The following is a 22,461-nucleotide window of genomic DNA, read 5'->3' as shown; positions in this document are numbered from 1 at the left end:
TGTCCTGCAGGGATTAACCTCTAACAGGGATAAGAAAGGGAGAAGATTCCTCTTCACGTGTCTCAGCCTGTGACTCTGCCATGATCTCCACCTTCCTGAACTCTGAGGCATCGAAGGACCAACAGAGACCACGTCACACACACACACACACACTGACTCATGACTATGTTGTATCTGCTCTCTCTGTCACTTCATGTGTTTCCTTCCCTTTCTTTTATTCTGCAGCTGATCTCAAAGTAAATCCCCCAAGCAACAAGACTTTAGATCAAACTTTGACTTTTACCACTTTGAACTTTCTGCCAAATAAAGTGACATAAACACGTGTGGTTGTTTCCGTCACAGTGGCAGCGTGTGTGTGTGTGTGTGCGTGACTTCAGGCCCGTGAGGGTGAAACATCACTGTGTGGGTGTCCCAGGAGCGCGCGCACACCAACTTCCTTTCCCGTCGGGAGCGCGAGATATGACGTAAGCTGCTTGCCGCGCAGTGATGATGGCGGTGCGTGAACGCGCAGGAAAAGTAATGGCTGCTCTGGATCGGCGGGTGCCTAGCCTCGATGATTTCGTGGGTCAAAGCTGGAGCGCCTGGGCCGAGAGGGCCGGTGTGACCGCGGCGGACGGTAAGAGACCACCGGCTCGCCAGCACGGGCCGCCGAGGGGCCGCTTCCCCGGCCAACAGGGCTTTATTTTCGGGGAAACGGAGCGCGGAGCTAACCGTGTTACCCAAACAAAGACCCTGCCGGGTCCTAGCGCTGGGTGGGTAACATGTCGCTCCCTCCCGGGTCCCGCCGTGTTCACGGGAGATAAGTGCTCGGTCTGTCTCAACCGACCCGGTACTTTGTGTTCAGGCGGCCGCAGTCATGAATTAAGCTGCCGGCTTTCGCTGAAGCGAGAGCAGCGGGCAGCGGCGGCAACGGAGCGGAAGGAGGCTGGTGTGGATGGGCGAGCGAAGCAACTTGATGCTAACAAGAGAGCCAGGCGAGCCGTAGACCGCCAGCCATTTAGCGTTAGCGTGCTAAGAGGCTAGCTAGCGTGCTAGCAGCGGGAGGATCAGAGCAGACACCGGTGATGGAGGAGGAGTCTGAGGCTGTTGCCACCATGGAGCGCAGACGAGAGAGAGGGAGTGTGTGTGTGTGTGTGAATGTGTGTGTGTCCGCCCCACTTTTACCTTCAGCCTGTCAGCGCTACAACATCTGTTAACGAGTGTGTAAGAGAGAGACAGAGAGAGAGAGGAAATCTCACGTGTAGGACTTCAGCCCTAAAAAGTGGTGTGTGTGTATGCGCGTGTGTGATGTGCCCTGCCCAGTTTAAGTGTGCGTGTGTGTGTCTCCCTCCAGTGCTCCACCATGAGTCTTCCTCTTCCTCCTCCTCCCTCTGCCTTCATCACAGCCCTGATGTGTGTGTGTGTCTCCTCCATGCTGGACCAGCCTGTGACCTTTGGTTCTTAAGTTCAGACTCTCTCTCTCTCTCTCTCTCTCTCTCTCTCTCTCTCTCTCTCTCTCTCTCTCTCTCTCTCTCTCTCTCTCTCTCTCTCTCTCTCTCTCTCTCTCTCTTTCTTCCCCCCCCCCCCCCTCATGTAACAGGTCACTGAGTTCACTGATGTTTCTTTTGAGTCAGAACATTATGTCCCTAATGAGGGGGGTCTGTCTGAACCTGGACCTCAGGGCCATGGTTGGGCTGATGGCCTCTGAACCTTTCTGACCACTTGCAGTCAGAGGAGTGAGTCATGGTCTCACCTGTGTGTGAGGATCAAAGGATCTTCACTGACTCACACACTCTGATGTTATTGTTGATCCGAGCGTTGTAGATGTGTGTCACTCACTCTGAGACCGTCTGCCTCCAGGGCAGCAACACTGACATGGTGGAAACGGCTGCTGCCCCCACGTGTGTGTGTGTGTGTGTGTGTGTGTGTGTGTGTGTGTGTGTGTGTGTGTGTGTGTGTGTGTGTGTGTGTGTGTGTGTGTGTGTGTGTGTGTGTGTGTGTGTGTGTGTGTGTGTGTGTGTGTGTGTGTGTGTGTGTGTGTGTTCAGTGTGACGCTCCTCTGACATCCGGTCCGTCGCTCCACCCCATATCCGGACACACATTTGAATGTTTAACGTGTACCAAATAAACTCAACTGTTCTTTTCCTGACAGTTGGAAAAATATGTAGCCTAGCAACAACAGCTACACTGATAACATTACATCACAGCCTCCAGCCAGTCAGAACCCAGTACTCTCGGTCTGCTTGGACCTCCTGGGCCTCTGCTCACCCTCTCTGTAGTGTTGCCTTCACGTGACCCTCACCTCCCTGAACACGTGTGTTGTTATGTTTCAGGGTCGGAAGTGGAGGAGTGCAGCAAGAATGGCAAGAAGACAGCTGAAGCCATGTCGCTCAGTAAGGAGGGTAAGTCTGCCAGAGTGTGTGTGAGTCATGTGACACCTTCAGCCCACGCAGCGTCTGAAGGTTAGTGTGTGTGTGTGTGTGTGTGTGTGTGTGTGTGTGTGTGTGTGTGTGTGTGTGTGTGTGTGTGTGTGTGTGTGTGTGTGTGTGTGTGTGTGTGTGTGTGTGTGTGTGTGTGTGTGTGTGTGTGTGTGTGTGTGTGTGTGTGTGTGTACCTTCCTTGAGTTGCTCCTGGTCTGTGTTTCCACTGTGACTCCTCAACGCCACCAAAGGCTCCATCTCTGCTCCACACACACACACACACACCACCTCAGTGTGGTCTGGACATCTGCTGAAACTTAAAACGATGAGGTCGCCATGGAAACATGCAGAATCTCATCTTCAGTGCGTGTTAGATTAAAATGAGCATGAAAGTCCTAAAGTTGAGTCACATGTTCAGTCTGCAGTCACACTGTACAGTCCAGTTATGGAGCTCAGGGGTTGTCATGGGAACGTTTGGGAGTGTGATGGGAAAGAATTCCTGCCTCCTGTGGTTACCTGCTGTGGTTTCCTGGACGATGGCGTCAGACGTTAAGTCCAGCATCAGGACAGACTGACGGTTGCTAGGAGACGTGTTGTGATCAGTGATTCAGCTTTAACGCAGTGATGTCACTTTATCTGTTTATCATTAGCTAAACTTGTTGCTTGTAAGGTTTCACACACCAACACATCACCGTGCTCCCTCAGGCCCCCTAGTGTTCAGTCAGGGAAGGGTTAGTTGCGGATGTGATTGAACACTGCAGACAGGAAACACAGAGCTCCACATTAGAGCCTCTTCCTGGATCAATCTGACCTCATGTCCCCCCCCTCTCTTCCAGACATGTCCATCTTCGGCCTTTACCCCGGCCACGATGACTTCTACCTGGTGGTGTGCAGTCACTGTGGTCAGGTGGTGAAGCCTCAGGCGTTTGAGAAGCACTGCGAGCGGCGGCACGGCCCTCTGGGCAAACTGTACGCCCGCCTGCGCTCGCCCACCCCGACCCCCCAGACCCAGCCCAGGCCTCACCACGGACACTCGCCCTCACACGGGACCAACGCCTCCTCCTGGGAGGGGCGAGGACAAGCGGGTGGGCCGCCGCGTGCGGCTCCGCCCTCCCCGTCGACCCCGCCTCAGTACAGACACTCCAAGAGCTCCAAGGATGGAGTACGGTAAGACCACAGAAGAAGAAAGCAGGCGGGAACAAAGGGAACGTCTGAACTGTCTAAGCAGCTTAGGCTCAAAGAAGGAGGAAGTAGAGGAGCCAGAGTGGTCAGTGTCGCTCTGCCTGTCACTCTATGGTGTAAACACAGAGAGCAGCGTAGCTTGAAGAGGAAGTGATGTTGGTCTGCTTCCTCTCAGTGTTGTAGATCAGTCAGAGGAACACCATGCTGCTCTTCTCAGTGTCATGTTGCTCTGTCTCCTGTTGTCCCTCAGACTTTCCCCGCTGGACAAATCCTCCCACAGCCACGTGGACTCGGCTGTGTTCAAGCAGCCGCCCCCTCTGGAGCCCCCCCTGAGCTCGCCGCCGCCGTCCCTCAGAGATCCACCCTGGCCCCCCGGCGACCGGCCCCCCGCCCAGAGGAAGGACTCCCCTCTGACCCCAGGGCTTCCTGGACACCGCGTCCCCCGACCGTACAACAAGGTGGCCTCCAGTGAGTACAGACGTGATGCAGGCCACGGTGGCTGCATCGGTGACATCATCACGCCTCATCGAGCCTCGTCTTCTCTTCGACAATGAAGACCAACGTTGTCTGATGTGAGATTCTGTCTTTGTGTCCTCAGAGAGAGAATGTGATCTGGACAAACACTGCGGCGTCCTCGACCCTGACAGGAAGAAGGTGTGCACTCGCCTCCTGACCTGCAACGTAAGCTCCAGACGTCCTTGACCTCCCTTCTGCCTCATGCTGCTTTTTCTATCTTCTTCTGGTGTTATTTCTGTTCAGTATCTCACACACACACACACACACGAAGCTGAACATTTAAACTCTGACCTTTATTCTTCTTCTCTTGTCTATTTGGCGTTTGTTATATTTATTTATTTATTTAAATTCCCACAAAACTTCAACCTGCAGATTTTCTCGTCTGTAAAAACATAAACATCATTTCTTGATGCCTGCAGCAGATATTTATTGATTGATTGGTTGATTGATTGATGAAATGTCATATTCAGCGTCTTGCTGCTGTAAGATGACAAACTTCCTGATGAGCTCTGAAAATGGCTCCCAACACAGGAAGTGACCTTATATGGTAACTGGTGTGAGGAAGTGAGTGTAGAGGGTCCACAGGAAGTGACAGCAGCTACAGGAAGCTGCTCACTGTAGTCACATACCTGACTGAACAACAAGGAGACGACCTGTGTAAATGTTTACGTGTAAATATGGGACCTGTTCTGGGTGAAGGGGGTCCTTACTGATCCGGTCTCCGTCCTCAGATCCACTCCATCCACCAGCGCAGGAAGGTGCAGGGCCGCAGTAAGAACTTCGACCAGCTGGTGGCAGAGCTGAAGACCAAAGTGAAAGGGGCCCAGGCTCCAGAGGGGGGCTCCTCCAGCAGAAGGTCCCCCAGCCCAGAGGCCCCCAAAGAGCCAACGGGGGCCTCGCCGCACTGCAGGAGACCGCTGGCCACGCTGCCCGCCTTCAGGTGAGGAGGAGGAGGAGGCCCACAGGCTTCTTCATCACACACTGCCTGATCCTCCAGCTGTTATCAGAGATTCATCTGAACTTTGAGCTTCATTCATTTATAACGAGCATCAAGTCGCATCAGGAGAACACACACACACACACACACACACACACAGGTCCATGGAACATCTGGGTTCAGGGTCAAAGGTCAAAGCATTGTGGCCTTGCTTGTGTCATGAGGTCTCACCCTTCTCGTCTTTCTCAACAGTCGCTCAACGGCGTTGTCAGAGAGTAGCAGTGAGGAGGAGGAGGAGGAGGAGCCTGAGGAGGAGGACGGGGGTCCCCGAGCCCCCTCGCCGCTCGTCCACGGACGGATCTCCAGCGATGAAAGTGAAGCAGAGGGAACCGAAGACCCGCCCGAGTTCTCGTCGTCTGCCTCTCATCCCAGACCGCTGGCAGTGAGTGGAGTGAAACCACGACACACACACACACACACACACACACACACACACACACACACACACACACACACACACACACACACACACACACACACACACACACACACCTGGGAAAAATATTTGTATTAATGACAGAAATCTTAATAAGTCAAAACAATGAAGCACGCGGCAATGGTTGCTAGGAGACAGCCTCTTCTGGTAGGAGGTAGAGGAAGGTTGCCTTCAGGTGCCCCGGCTCCTCTCAGACCCCCCAGGAGGAGGAGGAGGAGGAGGAGGAGGAGGCCAGACTGGTGTTAGTGCAGACAGCCCAGCCTCCTCTGCTGCTCATCAGGGACGCTTGATGTTTGATTGATGCTGTCACAGAGATCTGAAGCTCTGGAGCTGAGCAGACACTCCACTAGTTCAGTCACACACACACACATTCAGTAAGCCCTCCCTGTCGTGCTGCTGAGCTGTAACCAGGCGTCTCTGCAGGTGTGCTCGTTGGGCAGCCAGGCGTTGGGTCAGGGCATCTACACGTTTGACCGCAGGCTTCACCACCTCAGGTCGGCGCTCAGCAGCATGTTGGAGCAGCACATCAGCGCTCATCTGTGGAAGTAAGAAGACAAACGCATCACTTCACCTTTACTTCACCTTCACTCTGTGGCTGCTGCTGATCTTTGATGATGTAAACAGTATTTGTTGTTAAAGTGGCGTCTCCTCTTTCAGGAGGATCCCTCAGGCCTCAGACCTTCAGTCTCCTGCTCCCTCGGCCAAGAGCGTCGCCTCCTCCTCTCCTTCCTCCGTCTCCTCTTCGCTCCATTCGAAGGTCCGCACAGGAACTCACGTCAGCTCCTCGCTCAAAACGACTTCATCATCCTCATCCTCATCTTCATCCTCATCCTCATCCTCGTCCTCGGGTCGTGGGCCGGGGCGACTCGCGGCCGCCCTTCACTCTGAGAACTCTGGGAGCGGCGGCCACGCGGCGTCTCCGGTGAAGCCCGTGGCGGCGCGTCAGGCCGGTCCTGGGCGACCGAAGAACCCGGTGGGACGTCCCAACAAGCAGATGGCCAAGCTGAGGGAGGAAGCCGCCACTGCCGCCACCGTACGCAAACGTAAAGCGCCGTCGCAGGAGGGCGAGCACTCAGGGCCAGACAGGAACTGCATCATCCTCCAGGACCGGGGCCGCCCTCCCTCCAGCGCCACCTCCTCCTCCTCTTCCTCTAAAGCCACAGCCCCAGCCCCCCTTTCTCACGGACAGACCAATGGCACCGTTTCCCCCGGCAGCAAGCCCCGCCCCCAGCCTTCTCCTTCAGAGTCCCTTTCGCCGGCCGCTAAGGTGGTCTGGACCTACAGACGAACACACGCCCCTCTGGGCCACTCTTCATCCCCCGACTCCTCCACTGCCACCACAAACTCCCACAGCCGGGGGGCGGGCGTGGACTCAGGACTGTACGGGCCGGGAGGCGGGCGGGGCTTCGAGCACCAGAGCCTATTGAAGAAACGTAAGGGGGGCGGCATGGAGGAGCACTCGCCTTCGTCCAAAGCCTCGGCCCATCGCCTCCCCTCCTCTTCCTCCTCTTCTCCTCGCTCGAACTTCTTCCCCTGGAAGGAGAGCAAAGGTGGAGGGGGGCTGACGGGGGGCGTGGAGAAGAAGCTGGGCACACAGAAGGTGAGTGACATGACAGAGGGGTCAGGGTCAGAGGTCAGAGGGCAACATAGTAGTATGGAACTAAACTTCTGTCTTCATGTAGAGAAACACAAACCACATTGTGGATTTCATCCGTTTTGGGATGAATAAAGGATTTTATTATTTTAGCAGCATTTCAGTCTTTTGTTTTTCCTAAAGTGATTTTAAAGTGATCTAGATGTTTCCTCTTTTCTCCACAGCCAAAACTGCACCATTAAGTGTCCCTCTGCCTTACAAGCCTCTATGAGGAGACGACGTGTGTGTGTGTGTGTGTGTGTGTGTGTCTGGATGAGTGTGTGTGTCTGGATGAGTGTGTGTCTGAATGAGTGGGTGTGTGTGTGGGGGGGTGGGTTGCAGATTTAGAAATACCTCAAGACCATCCGGTTATGCTGCTAAATTAAATATGTTGGTTTATAAAAATGAATTAAAAAACTACACATGGACGTCTTTGTCTGTTCTGATGACTCCTTTTCTGTTTTTCTCCTTAAATGTCCGATTTGTTCACTGAGCCTCAGATCCAAACAAACTCCAAACTCGCCTGCTCTCTGTAAACCTGAATGTAACTTAACACACAGCAGCGTCACTGTGTGTTTAAATGTAAAGGTTGTGAAATGAATTCTAATGGATTCTGTAATGGCATGTGTTTGTTATCAGGGGTTAACTCAGGGCATAAATAGGAAAGAGTTCAGTTACAAACATTTTAATAACAAAACGTGTTATTTAATTTCATTTGGAAACATTTCAGCACTTTTCTAAGAGGCTTTTAATCTGAAGGTCAGATCCCGTTGTGGTCCTGTGACACTGATCAGAGAGAAAGAAAGAATCAAGATGGTTCACAACATTTGTAAAACTAAGTTTTTGCCTCAAATTGCTGCACTTTGAATGTTTTGGAGATTTTGAACTATGAAGATGAAGATGACATTTAGATCAGACAGACATTAGCCACTATGTTGGAATATCAAACAAATCATTAACAGACCTGTAATAGTTAAGTGATAAATAGAAAATGGATGTGTTGTTGTTGTTGAGTAGTTGACCTGTTGGAGCTCAAACATGGCGTCTCCTCCTCCTGCGATCAGGATGTGCCGGAGCGTCTGACTGATGACGTCATCCAGTCCCACATCGTCATGTCCCCTTAATCTGGGTCATCTGGAGATAAGAAGAGAAAATGATCACGGGTCATATTACTCCAAACACCGGATACATGAGTTTGAAAAACTAAGTGAACGACACATACAGACATTTATATCTACTATATATGTTAATAATATGAGGATTATAAGTACGAGCACCGCCTCGCTTCATCTAAATGATTTGTATTTGCTTTGTTTTGGTCGTTATTCCTCTGCACTTCGTGGTAAAGGAGCGAACTGGAGCGGGCGGCGGAAGTAAACAGCAGTGAACTATCACAGCGTTTCACCTCTTTGATGTCGCCGCGCTCCAAACCAGGAAGTGAGACAGTGAGAATCTAAAACACAAAGCTTTATAATCTCTTATCAAGACGTCATTGACCAGTATGTATACCAGTGTGCGGACCGAACTACTCTTTGATTTAACAACGATAACGTAATGTTACTTCGTAGGTGAATTTCACATAGAAATAAACAGGAGCTTATTTGTGGATGGTTCAACCCCGAAGTTTGAAATCAGTGGAATAGAAATGTTTCGCTTCCTGATACTTTGGTCGACATAATTTGTTTGGGTAAGTTAGGGTTTAAAATGATTCAAAAATAATTGAACTGGCTTTACTGCGTCAAGTTGAATAAAACAATCCGTGGACAAGCGGGCGGAGTCGAGTTAGGCTGCCCTTCAATACAAAAGTGGAGTAAATGTATCCATTATCCACGTGTCTCCTTTTATGTACACTCTTTTAGGAGCTGATGTTTATCACCAAAGCGCTGTTTGTAATAATTGACGTCATGTTGTAATGACGTATCTCCTCCGGGTAAACTGAGTGTAACAGCACGAACACAGAACTTGAGGACCTTGGCGTGTATTTTGAAAACCTCTGTACAGGAAGCTGTGTGTTTGAAGTCAGTCTGACTCCGGGTTTTCTTCTGTGTTGATTGGCTAAAGGTGGGACGGTCCAGAGTCCCGCAGGGTCCCGGCTTTCCCCTCAGTGTCTCCGCCGCCGAGCCGTCAGGTGAAGCGCAGGATGCGGGAGGATGTGGAGTACAGCCCGGTGGGAGAGGGGCTCGGGATGCGGGACTACTGGCTGTACGCCTGGATGCGCAGAGCGGCGGTGATCGCGGCTCATATGACCGGACTGAGCCTGACCCTGATCATCTCGGTCCTGTCCAGACCCGGGACCAGTGAGTACCTACACACACACACACACACACACACACACACACACACACACACACACACACACACACACACACACACACACACACACAGACAGAGGGAGACATGTTGTCTGTAACATGTAGGCATGTGAAACTTGCATGTACATGTTGACACACTGATCGTCTCTCATCTCTCACCTGTGCATGAAGAAGATTGAACACTTGAGAAACTTAATAACATTTATAAGTAAAACAAGTGAAGTGTTCAGGTCAGGCTCAGCTCCCTGCAGCTGAGCCTGACCTGAGCTCACAGGTCATAGTAGGTGAACAGCTTTGGGCCAACACACCTGTGTGTGTCACACAGGATCAGGCCAAACCCTGCAGGGGTCTGATCCTGGATCATCAGCAGGGATCTGGTGTCAGCTGAGGGACAGAGCAGCACAGAGGGACTGACAGAGGGACACCAGCTGATACTGTTGACTTTCACTCTGACCACAGCAGCCAAGCTTCACCTGTCAGGACGTTCAGACCTCAGTGCTCATGTTACCCATCTGGAAACGTCTGGAGGCTCTGAGCTGAGACTCACAGCTGCTTCTTCTCTTCCAGGTCTCTTCTCCTGGCATCCCATGTGTATGTCTATAGCAGTGAGTCCACACACACACACACACTTCTCTTCTTTCCTCTGTGAATAATGGATGTAAACAGGGAGCGGTCATATCTAGAGTTACCAGCTCTGAACAGGTGGAACCACTTTTACTCTCCTGGTTGAGGGGGGAGCATGTGAAGCTAACGCTAAAGGCTATATAGAGCTCCTCCAGCAGGGGGCAGCAGGGAGGGGCTGTGTCTTTGTTAGGACAGTATGTATCCTCCTTCCTCTCACTCCCATCAGTCCTCTGTGCTGCAGCGCCCCCAGTGGACAGTGTAGTCTAAGTGTACCTGACGCTCTTCCTCTCTCTGCAGTACTGTCTGTGTATGACCGAGGGGATCCTCCTCTTCTCCCCTGAGGGCTCGCCCTTCTGCATCAAGTCTCGTAAAGGTAAAGTCCGCCTGCACTGGTTCTGTCAGGCTCTGGTCCTGGTGACCGCGACCACGGGGCTCAGCTTCATGGTGGCCAGTAAGAACGTGTCGGAGCGCCCCCACATGGTCAGCTGGCACAGCATGCTGGGCGTCTGCACGCTGTGCGTCACGGCGCTGCAGGCGGCCTTTGGCGTGTGCCTGATCTTCCCTAAGCTGCTGCCCGTTTCCTCCTCCTCGTCTCTGCCGCCCAGGCTCAAGCTGTACCACGCCACCTGCGGCCTGCTGGTCTACCTGCTGGCCACGCTCACCGTGGTGTTGGCCATGTTCTCTGATTGGTTCCAGGCCACGGTGAAGGGCGTGGCCTGGTGGGCTTTCCTCCTGCTGCCGCTCTACCCCGCCCTGGTGGTGATGAACCAGGTCACCAACGCTTATCTGCCTCGCAAGAAGATCACCAGCTAGGACCCAGAGGAGGTGGAGGACGAGGAGGACGAGGAGGACGTGGAGGACGAGGAGGACGAGGAGGACGAGGAGGACGTGGAGGACGAGGAGGACGAGGAGGACGTGGAGGACGAGGAGGATGAGGAGGACGAGGAGGATGAGGAGGAGAGTCACACGCTCTGTGCTCATAGCAGCGTAGGCTGTAGATCGTATACGTCTGAACACAGACTCCATGTCAGAACTCTCCAGGCTCCAGCAATTTTACACAATGTCATGATTTTAAGGTGGAAGGATAAATCTCTCCAGAATGAAACGACTTACAAAAAACCTCAGTCAACAAATGAGCTGAAAGTCAGGAGCTGTGTAAAATGGCCGACGCTCAGACTCGACAATCATAGGAAAGAAGTCCACAGACGGCAGGAGCCTGCGGGACGTTCTGAGGGCGGAGCTTAGGTGGATGAGCTCATCGTCTGTCAGTGCAGCACACTTGACCGCCGCTGAGGTTTGAGATCTATAAACTAAACTGGGCTTCAGGGACAAACGCCAGGACAAGGGGGACATTTCTTGCAGCCGCCCTCTGGTGGCTGTTAGAGGAACTGCACATCACACACCAGGGTTCACACAGCCTGAGCCCCTAAAGCTTGAATGTTTTCAGGGTCACATCTTCATAGGGTTAATCAGCCAGGGAAAGTCTGGAGGTTCAGTGTGAGGAGGGAACGACTCACCGTGGAGCAGAGAGGAAGTGCTGCCATGACACGCTGCTTCATTTCCTCCTTACCAGTTGGCTCAGCAGGTCACATGACATATGACATCATCACTTTGACCTCCTTTCTTATTAAACAAACAGATCCACCGCCTGAGTTTACATTTGTTTGTTGCACATTTTGCATATTTGAAAGAACAGTACCTCTGATGTAGATGTGCGTTGGTTCTCATGGCGATGGAGCCCTCGCTGCACCGGCGCCTCCTGCCGGTGGATGGAGGAGAGGCGGGGCAGGATGGCGTTTGCACTCAGGATGCAGCGGCTCAGAGGCGTCCACATGTCCATCACATACATGTGAATGTCTCATGATGTCTGCAGTTCAACAGTTTGACTCCAGAGTTCAGCAGATTTCAGTTGATCAGTTTCTTCCCGTCTCCACTGAAACCACACACACACACTCAACGCACAGAGGAAAGCGCTTCAGCAGCCACTTCCTGTCATGACTCAGACGCTCACCGGCTCTTTAAACTGAATGTGTTTGTACTTTTTATTTATTCATTCATTCATCTGTGGTGTTCTTGTGTTTATGTATTTAATGACGTCAGGTTTATGTTGGGGCCGATTACAGGATGTCAGTTTATTTAAGCTCATTAAAGCTCTTTGCCCTCATGTCATATTGATTCTGTGTGGACAGTAAAGAGATGAGAGCCTTATTGTCTGATGTGTGTTTGTCTCATTCATCAGATTACCTTTAGATCTAAAAAACTAAGACTTAGAAAGATCTACAAGTCAGAATCTGCAGAGTAAACAACAAAGAGTTCAAGAATAAAGTCCTCATATCAAAATGTTTGAGAAAAGGCTCACACACACACACACACACACACACACACACACACACACACACACACACACACACACACACACACACACACACACACACACACACACACACACACACACACACACACACACACACACACACAAATAAACCACTCAAACTCACCGTCACACACTTGTCTTGCCTTTAATCCAAAGCTACAAGTCCACAGCACTGTTGGCTGCTGCTGAAAAGCATTGTGGGAAATGGAGTCACAGGAGCAGAAGCAGCTTGAGGGGCGGTTTGGTCCATGAAGTCATCTGACTGATGCTCATCACAAAGTGTCTACTGGAGCGCCATCAGCTGATTGAAGCACTTTGGAGCAAAGCGGCGTAGGGAACATTTACAACAATCACATGACTTCCTGTGACTGTAGGTGTGTGTGTGTGGTGAGTGTGTAGGCTGAAGAGGCCACGCCCCCCTGCTGCACGCCTTTATGAGATGTGGCCCTGTAACTCATATTACATCATCGTTCCTCTTCTCTTCTCTTCCATTCATCAGGACGTCTGCTAACAGATTTAAATACTCTGATTTATTTATTCTGTTATTTATAAAATAATATTGGTTTCTTTGGTTTGATTTGAATTCATGATGTGATTTTTGGTTCATTTGTTCTTGTTTAGTTTCTCCTCTCCTCATTGTTTCCATGGTCACAGTCGACCTCCTTTAATTCCTGCAGCAGGAAGCGACTTCTGCGTGTGTGGAAAACAGATCAACCAATCAATCAACCTGCTGATTATTAACTGAAAATAACCACAATTCCCAACGGAACTTCCTCTTAACGTCCACAGTCCTTTGCTTGTGATGATTCTGCCTGTGTGTGTGTGTGTCGTGTTCATCAACAACCTTCCCGGGGTGCAGAGTTCAAAGGTCACAGCTAAGAGTCAGGCTCAGACGGTTTCTCCTCACAGATGAAGGTGACGGAGCCGTTCAGCAGGTCGTCCACCGACACCTCCACCACCTCCGCTCCTCCCTCCTTCACTCCTCCGATGGCCACAAACACCTGCTGGGGCACGGACAGCTGCGATTGGTCCTCTGTGGGGACAGGCTCCGCCTCCCTGCTGCCTGCCGGCTCTGTCAGGATCACCTGATTGGACAGACAAAGGGAAACTAAACAGCTGAAACCGGAGCCCTTCTGCCCCCTGGTGGGCAAACCTTTGACTGTGAGCGGCCTTTAAAGCCTCTGAGGCACAGGATGTGATGTCATAGTGGCCTTACGGTCTGAGAGCCGCACGCCTCGTCCTGCTCCCTCACTTCCCCCTCCATGTGGTAGGACAGCAGATGTTCCTGCAGCTCTAAGTGGGAGGAGCAGATCAGGGAGCAGAGGGGGCAGCCGAACGGCGGAGCGCTCTGGGCGCTCTGGTGCTGGCTGCTGATGTGCTCCTGAAGCTCCTCCTCCCCGCCAAACGCCGCCTGACAGACAGAGCAACTCGTCGTACCGGCCGCCGAGCCTGCAAAGAGATGAAGAACGCTGCCGTTACGCAAATAGACTCAGCTGTTCTGCAGTGTAAAGACTGGATGGACCCTTAACGCTCCTATGTCATCACTTTGACCTCTGACCTTGGTGCTCTGCTGCCTGGTGTTTGCTCAGGCTGCTGGCACTGGGGAAGAACTTGAAGCAGACGTCACACTGGACCAGAGTCTTGAGCTGGCGTGTGTGGCTGGCGAACACGTCGGCGTGCGTGGTTCTGTTGTGGTACCACAGACCCGAGAGTTGCTGTGGACAAAGAGACAGACAGAGGACGTCTCACTCACACACACACACACACAACAACACCTGGGGTCAGGACGTCACAGTGACCTGCGTCTCTACCTGGTAGGACTTGTTGCAGAGGTCACACACGAAGGGTTTGATGCCGGTGTGTGTGCTCTTGTGTTTGTCCAGCAGGGCGGCGCTGGTGAACACTTTGAGGCAGGTGGGACAGTTGTGGAACTCCTTAGGGTGAAACTCCTGGATGTGTTTGCGATGCTCCTCCAGCGAGGGGAAGCTCAGGCAGCACTTCTGACAGTCATGAGGCTCTGATAGGTCTGGGGAGGAGATGACATCATCAGAGCTACAGCAGCATCTCACAGGGTCAGAGGGGTCAGAAGGTCACGGTCTGCTCTCCTTACACGAGTCTACATGATCTTCTGACTGTGTGTGTGTGTGTGTGTGTGTCTCTCTCACTGTGGAAGGTCTGCAGGTGGATGGTCAGCCCGCTGGCCTGGCTGTAGCCTTTCCCACATTCCCGACACACATACGGGCGGTCGCCGGTGTGCGTCCTCACGTGACGCGTCAGCTCGATGGACTGAGCGAACAGAGCCTCACAGTACTGACACTTGTACATCTTCCCTGGAAAACAGAGGAAAACACTCAGCTGAAGACAACTTATGCCAATGAGCCAAGAGCTGAGGAAGAGGAGGAGGAGGAGGAGGAAGAGGAGGAGTAGGAGGAGAAGTGACCTCCACAGACGTTTACCCTCTGAGTGTTTCTTCTTGGTGTGGTAGGCCAGAGCAGCAGCCACACTGAAGCTCATGTCACAGTGTTTGCAGTGGTACGGTTTCTCTCCGGTGTGACGCCTCATGTGGTTCTTAAGCGACGAGTTTGCGCCGAACTTTACGCCACATTCTTCACACGCAAAGGGTTTCTCTTCAAAGTGCTCGGTGCGTTTGTGATAGATCATACCTGCAACACAACACAGCCACGTGAGAACACGACCTCTCACCTCCAGCAGCCGGGGGCCGGACCGGCTGAGTCTCACCTGAGGAGTGGGCGAAGGTTCGTCCACAGAGGTCACAGGTCACCTTCTTCTTTGCTCGTACGCCTGCAGGGTGAGCTGCAGCTTGGTGGCGCTGCAGCGCCCGCAGGCTCCCCAGCTTCTTGGGACACAGGGGACACTGCTGCTTGGCCTTGGGGCAGCGTTTGATGTGGGCCGTCATGCGACACTTGTAGCGGAAACCCTTTTTACACCAGCGGCAGGAGAAGAGCAGAGAGGAGGCTTCATCTTCCTCACTCTCCTCCGTCTCCACGTGACTGTTTTCTTCCTCTCCTGCTTCCTCCTCCTCTTCTTCAGCACTGTTCTGCTGCTGGAGGTCAGCTGTGAAAGATCTCAGAGGTTAAAGGAAGAGTCCACACACACACACACACACACACACACACACACACACACACACACACACACACACACACACACACACACACACACACACACCTGAGTGAGCGTCTCCAGCTGGTCCAGCAGGTCCATCAGAGGCTTGGAGAAGGAGGAGGGATCCTTCTGCTGGGCGGTGCGGAGCAGGTGGAGGAAGGCCACCTGGCTCAGCTCGCCTCTCTGGACTCGGCTCAGCAGCTTCACCAACGCTGAGCTCACGTCTTCGTCCTCGCAGCACTGACGGACCACCTGACCCCCCACATGAAACCATAGCAACGTTACAGACGCAACTACTTACACAATAGTTAGTAGATATTTTGCTGTGGTCAGCTGGTGGAGTGTGAGGGAGGACAGGTGGTGTCCCTTACCTGTCTCTCTTCTTCTGTGGTGCTGCTGTCTGCTGCCTGGCTCAGCAGCTCAAGGACAGACGACACACTGCTCAGAAGCTCCTTCAGCTCAGAGAGACGCTCCAGAAAGGCTGGCGTGCCTCCATCAAGCTGCTCTGTGGGCGTGGCTCCACCAGGCTGCTCTGTGGGCGTGGCTCCACCAGGCTGCTCTGTGGGCGTGGCTCCACTCGGCTGCTCTGTGGGCGTGGCTCCATCAGGCTGCTCTGTGGGCGTGGCTCCACCAGGCTGCTCTGTGGGCGTGGCTCCATCCGGCTGCTCTATGGGCGTGGCCTCCTGTCCTGATGCGTGGCTCTCCAGGGCTTTGGCTTCTTCAGGGCCTGGAAACATGAACACAAACATGAAGACGACTGAGGCCTCCATACAGGATCAAACCTGGATGTAAACAGGAAGTAGGCGTGGTGAGCAACAGACCTGAGGGCTCAGACAGACGAGCTCTTTTACACGCCTGTCCCTCTGCATCTGCTCTGCCACTGGGACACTCTTCCTCAGACTTCACAGCATCCTTTACTGGAGTCCCAGCCTCCCTCTCAGGTGAAGCCGGCTCATTCTGGGCATGGCTGTCCAGGTTCTGGTTCTGGCACTGGGTCAAGGGTTCAGTCTGGTCCTGGGTTTGAGTCTGGGACTGGTTGTGGGTCTGCGTGGATGGAACTGCAGCCGGCTGGCTCACGATGTTGCTGAGGACGTTTTTGAAGCTGACGGCCACGTCGAACATCTGCAGGCTGTCTGCGGCCACGATGATGCGGCTGACGTTGTGTTTGCCCAGAGGCAGCTTCCCCGTGTAGACCATGTCCAGCAGGGAGCTGAACTCCTGCGAGGACACCAGCGACGTGTCAATAGAGATGGTGTCAGACGTGTCCAGCAGAGACCTGACGGAGACGGGCAGCAGGTCAGCTCTGTTTATACACGAACTACCTGACAACTGGATTGATTGTATTTTATGTTGTGTTTGTATCTTCTTCTTCTCTACTTTTCGTAGTCACATGCATAAACATATATATATTATATGTTGTTTAAGTGTAAATGAGCCCATGAACATGACTCTCAGGTCCACTTTACCTGAACAGCATGCTGGAGGCAGCCAGCACCAGCTTGTGTGCGCGGTGGCGGCTGTCTCCCACCTGGATGGTGCAGTCGCAAAACTGTCCCTCGTTCCTCAGGGTCCAGAGCTGCTGCATCAGCTGCTTGCTGTAGTTTGGCAGCTCCATGACTGCACAGGGAAGACAAAGACACATGTTACACTCCACCATCTTAAATGTGTGGAAGGAATGTTGAGTCCAGATACAAAGGTCATGTTCATGTCGCTAACTGAAGTAGTAAAGCTCCTCCACCTGTCAGGGCCCAGAGGAACCTGGCTCTCTCCCTCACACACTCTCTCTGTCTCTCTCACACAGACACACACACACTGAGCTGTACTCTCACTCACTTCTCATTCTAAAACACAAAACAGAGCTTGTTAATTATGAGTAGAGTTCAAAGCTGTATGGTTATTGTTGATCCACATTAGGTGGTGAATGATGGGACATCTACTGCTGCATGTTGTTTCTCTACAGCCTCATGGAAGAAGAAGGTCTATAAACTATAACACTTGTTTGTGCTGGACTTTAACAGTGAGGTGTCTTGTGTGAGGTTTACGGTGTATGACCACATTCACGTCTCACAGCGACCTTGTGGGGTTTCGGTCTATTCTATGTCAGAAGTGTAGCTAACTCAGGCTAATGTCTTCCATGAAATAAGGCACGGTAGGAACTTAAGTTTGATTAAATCTCAGTCTCGTTTATCGGACGAGGAACGACGGAACTAAGGAGCTTTAACCCGCTGTTTGCTGATTAGTCCCGGCTGTCCTCCATGTTTCTCTGGGCTTTAGCTGAATGTGTAGCTAAAGCTAAGGTGAGTTAAGGCTGCTCGGCATTAGCTTTAGCCGCGGGAGCTAATTGAGAGTAAAACCTGCCTAACGTGCTCTGAGTGAAGCTCCTGCGGGCTCCACACGCGCTACAGCGGGACTAAACCCGGAGACGTATCGGCGGCTCCACTCGCAGCCATGCTGTGTTTACCTGCGATGATTCAAACGCTCCGTGTCTTTATTTAAACTCCGCCGCTGAACAGCTCCGCTCCGCGCAATAAAGCTCGGCCCGTTTGAAAATGGCGTCGGTGGCGCTGAGGCGGCGTGAAGACGGAGCGCGAGGCACAGACGGCTGAACTCCGACGTGTTTACCTGCCGAGCGGCTCCGTTACTCTCCGGTTCAGTCCGGGGCGGACACACACACCGACACACTCCCGTTAGGACGGTTAACGTTAAAATATACACCTTTATTCACTCCGGACAGAGAGTGACGTCAGCACGTCCCGAGTAACACTCTGGCCAATCAGTGTTGATTAGCCATCATGCTACGGAAGTAAATGCTACACCATGTAAATTTATGACCAAAGGTGACTTTCTTTATAAATGAACTTTTTGCGCACACAATGTCTCAACGCAGAACTAAATATAAGAAAAAGGCAACAGCTCAGGAAATAACGTTATGTCACGATACCATTTATATTAGCCTTTGGAACTGTTTTTTTGTTACTGCTAATCTATGTAAATAATATATATTTAATTTACGGTATATACAGTCATGATGTCACGTTGTCCAGAAATGCTTATTTTTATGTTGTGCAATACGCCAGTTATTGTGTACTGATGAATTATAACAGTTCATTCAAGTGTTCACACTTGCTCACCTTGTATAAGTTAGGCTCACAACTTACCAATCAACCCCTGTACAGCTTCACAGGACTGAAAATTTTAGTTGCGTTAAATGGAATTGAAATATAATGAAGACTGTACCACAAATATTATTCACCATAATTATTAATATTATATGGTATTGAAAAAGGACGCAGCAATTTGAAAATATCTTTATTGTTTATAAGAAATAACAGTGAAAAGAACAGAATAAACGTCTGCTTTCATTCTGCCTCTCACGCGCTTTGACCTGCAGCAATCAGCCTCTGTACTGTGAATACAGTGTGTATGTCTGAACGCCACATGGAGTATATGTGTATAGATCTGCTGTAGAGGTAATAAATGTAACATTTAGACGTTATATGTGTTATGATGAACAGTTACTGGTGCATTCATGGTGACCGGCCTGTATTAATCTGCAGCGACACAACAAGCTTCCACTGTGTGGGACATAAGTCAAACAGAAAAATCGTCATTTCATTTTTCTATTCTTTTAATTAAAAAAAAATATCTAAAACAAAGCGAGGCTAAGTGTCAGACTACAACAGATCACTCAGCTTCCTCCAGCCTCTCTACTGGGCCACAGAAGCTCTACTGTACCACAAAGTCCTTCAGAATCACCTGGATCTTTAAATATCAAAGGCCAGCTAATCGTTTACTCCATGTACAGAAACAACAGAGGGATTGCATTATGGTCACAGTTTTATTAAAGGAAGCCTACCCAAAACTTAAAAAACATAAACAATTTAAAGCACTTATTATTTATCTATAGACACTTGACAAATTCAAGCTTTGTGATTTCCTTGGATGACCCATCCGATTTAAATGACGGCTGAAGCAGATTGTTCTTCAGTGGCCGAGAAGTCCAGTGCCTGCAGACAAACACAACCAGAGGAGATCTAAAGTGAAGTGGACACCTGTCTGCTTTATAAGAACGTTTTGTGTTTGCCTTTGTGTGCATCATCAACATCATAGTCGATTTGGAGAAGGACGCTGATCACAGTTTTAAAAGTTATTTCATCTTATAACATTGTTTTTAGTCCCTAGACAACCATTTAGACTGCTGGTCCTGTGTTAACACCACAGATGGTAGCAGAGACTAAGAACAGTACAGCAGCCTTCAAGCCAAACCACTCAGCACCTGGTGAGTGACGAGCAGGGCTACAAACATGCAGCTAGCAGCATCATCCAGCTGACCTGGAGCTGAGTCAGTGAAGGACAAACAGTCTGAATGGATCTTCATCCAGAACTGATCACACTATATTGATTATTGATTTACATTAAAGTCCCTTAAACTAATAGAGAGAGATCATTCAAGTTACTATGAGGAGGTTTTCCAAGGTCAACCAGTCTGTATTTACTGCCAACAGATTCAAATCCAGAAGATGAAATGCTTCAAAACAATAAATGATGTTAAATGGAACTTCTTTGTAACGTCCAAGTTGTATTATGACTATGAGTGTCCAGAGAAAGAGATGTACATGATCTCATTCATTCCATCATTCTGACACATCCACAAACATCACAGGAAGACTCACTCACCTTTAAATCCCTCTTCAGGCATCCTCACTGAGGGAGAAACACATGAGTCAGTACAACACAACCTTTGAATAAATGAAAGACGATATGTTTACACGGTGTTGGTGATTACATCACTGACCCTGATAAGCATCATCCATGGCTGCATAATCTGCTATAGGTTCATCAGCCTGCATGGAGAACAAACAGATGAGACGTCTGGAGCAAAGAAAGCAGCACAAGCTTCCATAATGAGCAAACTGACTAAACCTGTGGAGGAAAAAACTAATCCACCAGGGGGCGATGTGACACACGCGCTCAGACCACTTCCTGTTGGCAGCAGAACACCTGCCCTGTGACTGAGTGAGTGGAGTGAGGTCAGAGGTGGTGTACCTTGAGGCAGATGATGCTCTCTGGGATGATGCCCAGGCTGCCCAGCGTGGCCGAGTCGTCGGTCAGACTCTTCCCGTCTATGGAGAGGTTCTGGTCAAATGGAGCCACGGAGAAGGCGTGCATGATCTGCACACAGACAGACACCAGCTGTTAGCATCAGCTCAGTTCAAACCCTCACTGAAGCACTTTGGGAGTAGAGATACAATCAATTTCTTTGTCTCCACGTCAGACTCAAACGTGTTTACAAAGCTTTGCACGATTCAGGAGAACTTTCACGCTCTGTGTGTTTCTTTCTTCCTTTCTGAGCTCAAACTCAGTGCTTCCTCTTCATGCACAGAGCCTGTGAGTGTGTGTGTGATTGTGTCACACACACTCCTCGTCCTGACGTCCTGGTCTCACCTGTATCTTCAGCTCCTTCAGCGTCTGATTGGCTGAGACGATGAGTGCTTTCTCTCCTCTCAGCTTCCTGTGTCTGGTGCTCCTTCTGATGCTGCCCAGTTTGGAAACACTGCTCACAGGAAGAGAAGCTGTAGACGCCACCGACGCTGCCGCTGCTGCTGAGGCCGGCCCGCTACCGTCACTCAACTTCAGCCGCTTAGCGCCATCTGCTGACTGGAGGAGAGAAAGACATGTGATGTTTAGCACTTCAGAGAAGAGCACTTTGATAACACCAGGTCCAGGTCCAGGTCCAGGTCCTCCTGCTGCTCTGATGAACTCACCTGACTGAAGTCTGGGTCTTTCTCTCCATCCACCTTAGGATGTTCTTCCCTCTCCTCCTCTGCCTCAGAGCTGCTAGCGTTCAGCTCAGGCGCTGCTTCCTTCATCATCTGCTCAGGACGCAACGTGAAAACCAAGTTACACAAATTCATCACAATGGAAACCTTGAACTAAAAGATAAAGGTTTGGATTTAGTAACGTATAAGTATGACATCACTGTTATTGTTACTTTGATGACCTCACTATTATACATATATGTTATACCTAAACATTAGAAGCACCAGTGTTTGCATATTTGAGTGTCAGTTTGTGTTTTCTAAGGAAACCTGCTGGTTGCCATGGTTACATAGAAGAGGAAGCGAGACCAAATAAAGCGTCGTACCCTCTTGTCCTCGATGACCTTGCGGATGTAGACGGTGGCCTGTGTGTACTCTCTGAGGTCCCTCTGCTGCTGGAAGATGAAGCCCTCTCTGCACTCCCAACACAAGTCTCAACACAAACACACACACACACAAACCTAAATGAGTCGTCACCCAAAGACAATTTACCTTTAAGCTACGACAGAAAGAACTAGAAGCCTCTATTCAAGTCACAACACAGGACAAACTGCTGCTAAAGGCAAAATGAGAGTTTAGAAACATTTTGCAAGATTTTTAACTGTATAAAAATCTCTAAGGAAGTAGTAACTATAGTAACTAAAGCCGTCAGATTACAGCAGTAGAGCAAAAAGTACAACATTTCCCTCTGAAGACAGAAAGTGAGACCCCAGATTCCTCACTCACCAGGCTGCGTGGTGTACTGAGGGGCCTGCTCAGGGGGCGTGGCCTGTTGGGAGCAGTGGATGGAGATGGGCTGGTCGACCATGAAGAGCCTGCTGATCACCTCCCACTCACTGGGCCAGAGCAGAGCTATACTGTGCAGGACAAAGGGCCCGGGCCACGTGTTCATCAGTGATGTTGGTAAAGAAGCGATCAGGTAGGAAACTAAATGCTGGGACTGTCCCGTGAAAACCACACATGCTGCTAAACGCCACATCGTCTCAAAATGAGACGATGGCTGCTCAGTCTCCAATGTTGGATCACACAAATGAGCACCGGAT

At 50.8% G+C, this 22,461-nt stretch overlaps 4 protein-coding genes and 1 long non-coding RNA gene across 15 annotated transcripts in view; 2 read left to right on the top strand and 3 right to left on the bottom strand.

The window, feature by feature from the left end:
- The first annotated feature begins 363 nt into the window (after positions 1-363).
- Positions 364-8,120, top strand: atxn7l2a (ataxin 7-like 2a). The gene is made up of 10 exons (XM_076140222.1): positions 364-616; positions 2,313-2,381; positions 3,236-3,566; positions 3,832-4,049; positions 4,180-4,262; positions 4,829-5,037; positions 5,287-5,476; positions 5,954-6,075; positions 6,188-7,130; positions 7,349-8,120. Exons 1-10 carry the CDS (start codon positions 487-489, stop codon positions 7,364-7,366), a joined length of 2,313 nt encoding a protein of 770 aa, XP_075996337.1. The 5' UTR covers positions 364-486; the 3' UTR covers positions 7,367-8,120.
- Positions 4,959-6,458, bottom strand: LOC142990439 (uncharacterized). 2 transcript variants are annotated; one of them, XR_012960789.1, is made up of 3 exons: positions 6,210-6,458; positions 5,266-6,067; positions 4,959-5,094 (listed from the first exon to the last, which is right to left on the bottom strand). It is a non-coding gene; the product is annotated as an uncharacterized LOC142990439 (long non-coding RNA). The 2 variants fall into 2 exon arrangements; XR_012960790.1 differs by having other exon boundaries at positions 5,026-5,124.
- Positions 8,121-8,477: 357 nt separating the features above from the next.
- On the top strand, positions 8,478-12,310 carry cyb561d1 (cytochrome b561 family, member D1). Of its 7 annotated transcripts, none has more exons than XR_012960788.1 (5): positions 8,478-8,600; positions 9,239-9,460; positions 10,043-10,080; positions 10,397-10,987; positions 11,060-12,310. XR_012960788.1 is itself a non-coding variant. In XM_076140225.1 (4 exons), the coding sequence occupies exons 1-4, from the start codon at positions 8,576-8,578 to the stop codon at positions 10,910-10,912; spliced, it is 801 nt and encodes a 266-aa protein (XP_075996340.1). In that variant the 5' UTR covers positions 8,478-8,575; the 3' UTR covers positions 10,913-12,310. The 7 variants fall into 7 exon arrangements, 5 of the variants coding, with proteins under 5 accessions (XP_075996340.1, XP_075996344.1, XP_075996341.1 ...); XR_012960787.1 differs by having other exon boundaries at positions 10,397-11,014; XM_076140225.1 differs by having other exon boundaries at positions 10,397-12,310.
- A 292-nt stretch (positions 12,311-12,602) lies between these two features.
- zbtb40 (zinc finger and BTB domain containing 40) lies at positions 12,603-18,214 on the bottom strand. The gene is made up of 12 exons (XM_076140232.1): positions 18,061-18,214; positions 17,066-17,216; positions 16,421-16,875; positions 15,971-16,326; positions 15,662-15,851; positions 15,213-15,569; positions 14,930-15,136; positions 14,639-14,803; positions 14,285-14,499; positions 14,032-14,188; positions 13,690-13,922; positions 12,603-13,558 (listed from the first exon to the last, which is right to left on the bottom strand). The coding sequence occupies exons 2-12, from the start codon at positions 17,212-17,214 to the stop codon at positions 13,349-13,351; spliced, it is 2,694 nt and encodes an 897-aa protein (XP_075996347.1). The 5' UTR covers positions 17,215-17,216; positions 18,061-18,214; the 3' UTR covers positions 12,603-13,348.
- Positions 18,215-18,891: 677 nt separating this feature from the next.
- Positions 18,892-22,461, bottom strand: part of usp48 (ubiquitin specific peptidase 48) — a 12,619-nt gene continuing 9,049 nt past the window's right edge. For all 4 annotated transcript variants that reach the window (XM_076140216.1, XM_076140218.1, XM_076140219.1 and 1 more), the window contains 8 exons: positions 22,145-22,275; positions 21,745-21,851; positions 21,365-21,472; positions 21,045-21,257; positions 20,646-20,771; positions 20,395-20,443; positions 20,277-20,303; positions 18,892-19,606 (listed from right to left, as the gene is read on the bottom strand). In XM_076140216.1, the coding sequence (XP_075996331.1) occupies positions 19,584-19,606; positions 20,277-20,303; positions 20,395-20,443; positions 20,646-20,771; positions 21,045-21,257; positions 21,365-21,472; positions 21,745-21,851; positions 22,145-22,275 (784 nt within the window). In that variant the 3' untranslated portion in view covers positions 18,892-19,583. The remainder of the gene's footprint in view (positions 19,607-20,276; positions 20,304-20,394; positions 20,444-20,645; positions 20,772-21,044; positions 21,258-21,364; positions 21,473-21,744; positions 21,852-22,144; positions 22,276-22,461) is intronic.

The sequence above is a fragment of the Genypterus blacodes genome, unplaced genomic scaffold, assembly GCF_046128005.1.
Source record: "Genypterus blacodes isolate CSIRO-AG114 ecotype Tasmania unplaced genomic scaffold, CSIRO-AGI_Gbla_v1 ptg000529l_1, whole genome shotgun sequence".
Taxonomy (NCBI): domain Eukaryota; kingdom Metazoa; phylum Chordata; class Actinopteri; order Ophidiiformes; family Ophidiidae; genus Genypterus; species Genypterus blacodes.
The sequence above is the reverse complement of the archived record's forward strand: the minus strand, read 5'-3'. Positions and strand labels throughout refer to the sequence as shown.